The sequence below is a fragment of the Archocentrus centrarchus genome, chromosome 8 (genome assembly GCF_007364275.1).
Source record: "Archocentrus centrarchus isolate MPI-CPG fArcCen1 chromosome 8, fArcCen1, whole genome shotgun sequence".
Taxonomy (NCBI): Eukaryota; Metazoa; Chordata; class Actinopteri; order Cichliformes; family Cichlidae; genus Archocentrus; species Archocentrus centrarchus.
The window spans coordinates 25,043,646-25,052,791 of record NC_044353.1 but is presented as its reverse complement, the minus strand read 5'-3'; the positions used below and the strand labels follow the sequence as shown (position 1 = coordinate 25,052,791).

Here is a 9,146-nt window from a genome sequence, read left to right as displayed (position 1 = left end):
TGTGGCCAAATTACGGCAGTACATTTGTACTGATCGCATGTCTTATTTTAGCAGCATAACGGCGCCTGTGTTAGGAAAAAGTGGCTTGAAGTAGCACCTCGCAACGATTTATAAAATCATAAAATAGAAAACTACACATAAAAGGATGCGTCATGATCCTGTTTTACCCATCAATACCTGCTGTAACGACGGTGCGAGCGCAGGCGCGGTGGCCAAGTGGTAAGGCGTCGGTCTCGTAAACCGAAGATCGCGGGTTCGAACCCCGTCCGTGCCTTTTACATATTCAGTCTATCTTTTGTGTGAGATTTTTATTCTAAATTAAATTCAGAACCTTTTTCTCTATTTTCCAAAACTTCTATGGTGTTCAAAAAGAGCAAGTAACTAAGAAAAATTATTTTCCTGGATTACTGAGCAGTCATCTAGCTATTCTAACTTTACAAAGACTCCTGTCATTCCTCGAAGTTACCATAAAAATAATACATTTCTTGTGTTGAACAGCTAAAAAAACTGCATTTTTTTGTTATTTATAAACCAAAACAGCAGTTCAACAGTATGACAAGTCAGATTCTGTATCCCACATTTGCTCAATGACTCCAGCCAGATGTAAATGCTAAAATGTATTCAGAATCCACCTCTTATATTCGCTGCTCAGATTCTGCAAAATGATGAGAAAACGCTCATCCAGCACTTCACAGAGTAAATGGATAATGGCTGAAAGCATGCTGCAAAAACAGCCCAAGAGTTTCTCAGGGCAGAGAAATAGGATATTCTTCAATGGTCAAGCCAATCTCCTGATCTCCACAGAGCATGCTTTTCAGGTGCTGAAGGCAGAGAGAGACCCAGAAACAACTGAAGGTGGCTGCAGTAAAGGCCTGGCAAAGTATCTCAAGGGAGGAAACACAGCATTTAGTCAAGCCAGTGGATTCTAGATTTCAGGCAGTCATTGACTACAAAGGATTTTCATCCTTTGTATTAATGACAAATCCCTTATATTTAAAATTATATTAGCTTGTAAAATTGCTTTTCAACCTTTGAAAATGAAAAGGGGCTATGTATAAAATTCCCCTCACTCCTAAACAGAGAATCTTTAGTTAAACATCTAGAATTGAAGCTGAACGTCTGCACTTCAATCACAATTTGATTGCTTGATTAAAAATCCACTGCGGCGGTGCACAGAGGCAAAATTGCAAAAATTAAGCTGGGACGCATCGTGTTTACTGACAAGTTGGTCAACCCTCCTGAAATTATTTGCATGTTGGGATGGCTTCAAATTACTGGTACAATCAGAATAATGACAACTCATTTTAATACAAGGCGTAAATGCAAAGAGCCGTGGCTTGGATGTCGATATTCACATGCAGATTACATGGAAATGGCAAAATCTGTGTCAGATTTACATATTTAGCCATCTGTTCTAGCGGAGATCAAGATTTTCTTATTGAACATTGTTACAACATCACAAGTATACCCCCCCCCCCCCCCCCCAAAAAAAAATAAATATTTAATTAGCTCTGAAATATGTATTTGTAATTTCCCACATTAAGATAATATGCTCTGCAAACACAGCTGCCACTGATAGTAGACTAGTGCAGTTTCCTGGGTAACGCTTCGTGTTGCAGCATCAGTGATTCAAATCTGGTTCATGTTGCATTACAATCACGTTCTGTGTGCTGAAGTGACCCTTTGTGAAATGAGAAGTGATGATAGAAAGGGAAACAACTGGAAAATGCTGCAGTGGTTTGCAGCAACTTTAATCAGCAAAGTCCACAACAATCACTGGCAGCTGATGTCCAAACTCCAGCTACACTCACTGAGGCTCGGTGCTGCATTTAGCACTTAAATCAGCACCTTGGTCACTGAAAATCACATGGCAATGGTTATGGTACAGAGCTGTTAAGCACGCATTTATGACAACTTTTCTTTCACGTGGCCAAAGATGACTTTTTAATTGATCCTTAGTGAATGGCCTGCCTGCAACATGCGTTGAAGTGAAGAGTGCTGTTATTTTTCCTTCCTAAAAAAAAATATTTGCTGCCTCCGACCTTATGGTGGACGTTTTTGTGTTTTCAATTAGAAACCAGTTCAAAAATACATCAGTCAGGAAATGAGAAAAAGCAATGATCAGATCCCTTCAAAATAGCTTTGACTTTAACAACAGCTTTTAAACTCCAGATATAGTAACAGAGTAAGATACCACTACCAAGACACTTAGTAGGTTCATATACTGCCTGAAATGCTTAATGAACACACGTCTGCCGCCTTTCCCCCTAAATTTTCCCATCACAGGTGGAGACTGTGTGGAGAAACATGGAAGAAAATCATTTTAAAATGTGTCCTCACTCAGAATCACAGAATCATTTGAAAAAGCCTGAGTAATCATTTGAAAAAGGCTGAGTAAGGGCCGTATTTCCAAACATAAAAAGTGCCAGCCCAAGCTAAAAATGAAATCAGTTAAATTTGTTGTTGCTTAGGTAATGGCAGATGATGGCGTATAACGTAGCAGGCTGTTAATGCAGATGGGGCTGTTAAGATTTCTACAGATTATGTGGACTATGTTTGTTGTTCCTTATTGAAAACCTTATTGTTTCTTTGTGAACGATCCATGTGAAGTGCTTTGTCATTTCTGTAATATAATCTCCTTTAATTCATTTATACCCTCTGCAATTTAAAAGTCTTCAAAGGCAAAAAAACCCCACAAAAAAAACACAAAAGGAGATGGAGTAAAACAGGAGGAGGAGAACAAAGGAGTAACACGCGGCAGACTGGCAGCAGGTCCAGGCTGCACTCACATTGATTTCCTTGTCTGTGTGGGCTGTATATTTTTGCTCTCAAAGGAGATTTTTATACAGTGACTGCAAACGATTGTGACCCATTCAACCTGTGCTTACATTTGGATCTCACTTGGTAATTACAAAATCATCAGAGATAGCACGTGACCAGCCACAAGTCTAGAAAGGCATATGCATGTATTTATTGGTTGTTTATGTTTTGTGCTCTTTAAGCCAGACTTCACTGTGTGCCATCTGGCTCTCTGTTGGGGAGCCAAACAGTTAAAGAAATTAAAGAATTCAATTAACATGGAGCAGATTCTGCCAGGTCTCCTATAGGGATTTAAAAATGCACCAAACCACAACATTTATCTTTTCATTTTTACAGATTAGGGAAAAAAAGAAGAAAAAAATTAAAGAAAAGCGGGACTTTGAGACACTTTGTCATGTGGTGGATAAAGTGTATGACTTCTGTAACCTGAGTTCAAACACGGCAAAGTCTGGACACAATCACTCAAGTGTTTGTGGGCCACAACCAAGATTCCTATTTTCAGTCCTGGACTTTGGGCGCAGCACATCATCTCCCATTTCAGTCTGCACTCATGAACGGTGCACTCATTCGACAAAGAAACTGTGTTTCCTGTGTGAATTCACTGACCAGCTTGCACAAGTGTAAAAGCTCACTAAAGCAGTAACATGAATGAGGGGTTTGGCTACTTTGATTACTGACTGAGATACTCTTTACTGAGGAGACAGAGATTTACCAGTTTGCTCTAAACGGGGTCCAGAAACCAAAACCAGAACCACCTGTGGTGAACCCAAGATAACATAAAACATACAAACTGAGCGCAAACAAAATGCTTTTAATTTAATTTATCAGTTTAATAAAATATTAATGATCATTTTGAAGCACTAACTAGAGCAGTGTTTGGGTGTGTACAGATGACTGCTTAGTTGCCAATGTGGAGACCGCATCTGATTTATCTGAAAACTAAGAACCAAAAGTTAAACATGTAATCAGTTAATCAACAACATGTGTATTGTGATTGTGTGGACACGTGCTGGGTAAGTCAATCAAGAAAAAAAAAGCAAACAATTTTCGAATAAACCCACATCAGCTGGAGGAGAGAGAGAAAGACAAAGACCGAACGCTGAGGTCAATCATTCCAGTGGACAATCAAACCAGGCGACACTCTCCTAATCCAAGTAACTGTCAGGTAAACAGGTTTTTTGTGAAGGAAGACACCTGAAACACTTTAATTAAAAAAGTAAAACATTTAATATATTAAAGGATCAGAAAAATACACATGCATGTGGGGACTCAGAAGAGACAGTCTGTGTGTGTGCTCTCTCTCTCTCTGAGCCCGTGTTCCTGTCTAACCAAAACATTTTTATACTCTTGTTATCTAAGCATAACCAATCTCTGGGCGCTATGAGTTAACCTTCGTCATTCAGTCTTGTTTCTGGCTGGTTTTTCATGACTCAGATTCCTCTCAGTCATAGGCACATCTTCTTCCTGATGTTCTAATTTAATCAATACAGAGAAATCTTGTCCAGATTAATGACAGAACATGGTGACATTGGCGATGTTCTAATTCTACGTTCTGTGGCTGGACCTCGAGATAAGGTGCACTGAAAGAGAGCAGTTAGTCTACAACTTTCTGATCTGTTGCTCTCTGTCTAATGTATTATATAATTGTTTATTATTTGGTTGATCCACTGTTTATTAATTATTTACTGGAGTTTTACCTTCAAACATATGTCCTGTATTCACTGAGTAAAAAATAATCCCCAACATAACCACGACTCAGCGAAGTGGATCTAGAGGCCTGCGAGCCATCGCATCTGTGGAATCACTTGATAGCTATTCATTGAATGTGAGGTAATCTGTTGACATCACGGGGACGCACAAGCAGCTGCGACTGTACTGCAGTACTAGAAAACCTTAAAAAGAAATGAACACGCAAGAGTTTTCAACCATTTCTTTTTTTTTCAGTAACAAATACAAAAATACAGTTTGGCAGTGCTGCTGAGGCATTTCCTTCACTGGCATTGAAAAAATAAAAATAGTGGAGGAAGTCGTGCCACAGCAGACTTTAAATAGGAAAGAAAACAACCCCCACTATTAGCTCAAATGTGTGTGCCTTTTTTTTTTTTTTTTTTAAACTCTCGTAAATGAAGTCCAGTCAAAAAAACACACCCAGATGACAGAGTCAGCCTCACAGTTACGAAGCAGGCACTGCCCTGCACTGTTCAGTAGCACACTGCACTGAGAGCTGGCTATCTCAGCTCTCCTTCTATTTGACTCTGAGCTTTGAGATTTTCTGCTTCTCATTTCTTTCAGTCAAGACACATTTCACAAAAAGGGCGGTTCGGTTACTGTATTTATTTTTTGTCTTTTATTCAAACAAAAAACTGATTTACTAATTTACTCAAACATTTTGTATATTAAGACAAGGCACACAGAACATATAAAGATGTATTTATTGTGTCAGTAAATATTGCACATTGGATGGTCGTAGCCACATAGAAAATCAGGCCATAGTGCATATTTCTGGATGAAAGGTGCTTTTCTCAGACATTTGGCAGCATCTCTGTCACACTTGCACAGCAGCTTTTCGCACTCGTCCTTCAAATCATCTGCAGTGAAGAACACAAAGCGGAAACACAGGATTTTCACCAGTTTTTCAGTCAATGTCTCATTAACATTGTGAAACTTTTTTTCTTTCCTTATTCTAAAGTTTGTAAAGACATGTGGGAAACTCCAGACATGTACAGAGTAGTTCTGTAACCCATTATAAATACTATTTAGGTAATTTAATAATATTTCATAAGTAAATACTGTTGTTTATACTGTTAAATATACACTGGAAAAATCCTGCATTTCTTCAGTTAACTGTCTCCTTACTTGCTTTGTAAACATAGCCTCATCTCTGTGTTCACTTTAACTTCTGGCGGTGTTTATGCTACATAAAGCATGAGCACTTTCATGCTTTATGTAGCATAAAACATGAAGCTGCAAGTCCCAACATGGCTGTTAAGCTAATTATAAGAGTGAGCAACCAAGGACGATGACCGTTTGACTTCCAGCAATTTCAAAATCAAATGAATAAATCAATAAATAACTGCACTGCAGTGTCAGTGTCAGTGATGGTCTCCACCAGAATGCTCCTTTCAAAATTGTCGGCCTCTGCCACTGTTTGTGAGCAAGATTATACTAAAGCCATCGTGAATCGTGGTGGAGCAGAGGAAGAATTTAATTTTGGTGCTGATCTCAATCTGATCTCATTTTTCTTTTTCAAAAAAAAGAAAAAAAAAAAAAGAGCACTGGCCTCGGTGGAGTACATCCAAAAATTAGAACCACTAGAATTAATAACAGTACCAGCTGTATTCACTTTGAATCATGGATTTAAAAATAAGAAAGTGCAATACCACACTCGGCTGTCTTGTCCTCACATGTCCACTGATACTGGCTCGTTTTTGTATAGCAGCCAAGAAGTTCTGCATCTCCATAACAGCAATCATGTCTGTGGCAGCACCTACACACAGACAGATTAACAACACGATAAATACATTATTCTGAAAGCTGAACTCAGTCTGAACTCGGAGCAGGGAAGATAGGGGAAAGAAAGCAGTATGTGGGTGGTTGCAGTGCTGTGGTTTAAATCACACCAGGTCTATTTAAACGGCAGGGCAGGATCACCACACGAGTTTTCACAACAGATACTTAGAAGTTATCAGGCTTGAGGGCGTGAGAAGCCTTGTGGCGAGGAAGGAAAAGACGGGGCCAGTAATTAGGATTTGGGTGTGGAATTTTTGGGCCTATTTTCAAGTACCTATTGGACCATGTGAGTCTGCTGAATTTGCACAGCATCTACTCCTTCCAACCCGTCGCACTGCATTTGTGGTTCACTTGACTCATTCAGAAGTGGAAATTGTGTGTACACATCAGGATGTGGAATGACTGGGAAGAACCAACGGCATCCAGGAGGAGGAAATAATATGTACACACCATTTCCTCCTGCAGTGAAAGGCTGCAACCTCACAGGCAGGTCATAAATGGTGTCAGAAAGTTGTTTAAATTTTGGAATGTGCTATCATCAAGTGTCTAGATGTACTATTCTCACAAACTGGCATTTTCCATTGTCTGGTTTTTAAGGGAATGTGATTATAACTGCTGCCTCACCAGTCTGCTCTGTCTCTGGGCCAGCCTTGGCCGCCTAGTCCACAGTAGCATCCATACATCATATAAGCCAAAGCAGATCTCCCTGTGCTGCATTTGATGGCTCCAGCCAACTCAAGTAACCCGCGCTTTGTCCGCTGGGGTTTGCGTGTTTCTATGGAGGCCACAGTCACTGCAAAGAGACACAAACAACTCAAGAGGAGTATACTGCTATACTGTACTGCATCTGCTATGGTCTGAGTTGGTTTGGTATCCAGTCTTCATGTATGTTTTCATATACAGGGGCTAGGCACAAAGCCATGAACACTGCAGAGTTGCTGACACAATCTTAACAAAACTATACATTAAAGTGTTCCAAACACACACACACACACACACACACACACACACACACACACACACACACACACACACACACACACACACACACACACCCACACACACAGCCACATGCTGGCTTTATATTGTAAAATGTTCCTGCTAATTGGGTTCGGGATATAAGAAATCTTTCTGTAGCCGCAGTGAAACTCACAGAGCTCCCGTGCAATAAGAAACGTGACTCAGAGGACTGACTTTGCTCTTGCTCTGCCTGAACACCATACTTAAGACTTAAAATTCTGGGAAAGCAGATACTATTATACAGCAAAATCAGCCTAATTTGCTCCCTTTGAAAATCTCACACTGAATTACCGTTCATATGTAAACACAGGTAGTTTCCCGTCAAGCCTCTTACCTGCACTGACTACGTCTTGAAATAACCTCTCAAGTGAGCAGTATTCACTATGCTTCACTATGGAGTTCTACTTCAAAGTAAATAATCACCTTACCAGATAACAGGAGAAGTATCCGATAAAATGCTGTCATGGCATGCAACAGGCAGCTAAACTCTCCTCCGTAAGTGTTCTTCACTTCCACTCCCTGAGTGTAGCGTGGAGAGGAGTTGAGAGCTTTTTATAGATACTGTTTGAATAATCTCCTGGGCATCACCATTGGCTGGAGACTAATCCAGTGTTTATGAATCTATGCTCACCATAGAGCTTTGTTTAAGGTGGATCAGTGTTTATGTTTTTACATCTTAGCAATATTGAGTGGACAGAATTATTTTTTTTTTTTGTATTTTCTGGAAGAGTGAGGTAAGTCGATGTTTCATGGAAACATGCAGAGGTGGTAATAAAAGTACATTCCTCTAATTTATAAGATATTTCATTTATTTTACACATGAGTAAATAGAAATTGATTAAACTTTTCTTCTTGGAGAATAAAAGCAGGTCTTAGATGAGCTCCAGTACCCCCACCCACTAAAACCTCCTACATGCTCCAAATGATTTTACATTTCTTTAAACACTGATTTTAATACGACTGAAGAGTCATTATACAGTCCACTCAGACTTGCATTAGTACCAGTGTTTGGTGTTTTAGGCATGTAATCATTACATTTAGCTAAACGTTTACCTATTTTTCCATAGTCTCAGTCTCTCACATAATTGTGGTTCATTGAGGCATGCAGACATTTGGTAAATACAGAGCTCTCTTAAGGTCCCATCATACCGTTTCAGTCAGGTTGAGGTCCAGTCTTTGGCTGGGCCACTGTAACACCTTGATTCTTTTCTTTTTCAGCCATTCTGTTGTAGATTTGCTGGTGCACTTGGGATCATTTAAGCCAAGCTTTAGCGGTTGGACAGATGACCTCACATTTGATTCAAGCATATTTTGGTATATAAAGGAGTTCATGGTTGACTCAGTGATTGCAAGGTGCCCAAGTCCTACTGCAAAACAGCCAAAATAAATCAAATCAGTTTGTTTTTTTTTTAACACACAGTTTCAAATTTTCACATAACCCTTAGAAACTACAAAAATACCAACTAAATTACAATTAGCCCTGACTGGGAATCTCTGGCTTAAGATATAGAAGCTTTCACACAGCACATCATTATTTATACATCTCTAGTTCTCCAGTCAGTACAAATGCAACCAGACTAGCTAATTATGGTCATTATACCCTAATAATATATCTTTTCTCCCTTAATTATAAAGCGATGCGCTCGTGTGTCTCATCTGTCTTCTTCTTTTCCAAATAAACAATTCAGTGGGGAAAACAGAAGAGGCTTTCACTCCTTGAAACTCTCAGCATATATTGCAGCTATCATTATTGTCAATTTGATTTACAGTGCAGCACTTCAAGTGTCTGACTTCTG

The 9,146-nt window shown here is 39.4% G+C and overlaps 1 protein-coding gene and 1 non-coding gene across 2 annotated transcripts; one reads left to right on the top strand and one right to left on the bottom strand.

Annotated features, from left to right (window-relative positions):
- Window positions 1-202: 202 nt before the first annotated feature.
- Window positions 203-274, top strand: trnat-cgu (transfer RNA threonine (anticodon CGU)). The gene has a single exon. It is a non-coding gene; the product is annotated as a tRNA-Thr (tRNA).
- A 4,985-nt stretch (window positions 275-5,259) lies between these two features.
- Window positions 5,260-7,885, bottom strand: pla2g10 (phospholipase A2 group X). Its single transcript, XM_030735938.1, has 4 exons — window positions 7,779-7,885; window positions 6,955-7,123; window positions 6,201-6,307; window positions 5,260-5,408 (listed from the first exon to the last, which is right to left on the bottom strand). The coding sequence occupies exons 1-4, from the start codon at window positions 7,813-7,815 to the stop codon at window positions 5,260-5,262; spliced, it is 462 nt and encodes a 153-aa protein (XP_030591798.1). The 5' UTR covers window positions 7,816-7,885.
- Window positions 7,886-9,146: the final 1,261 nt, after the last annotated feature.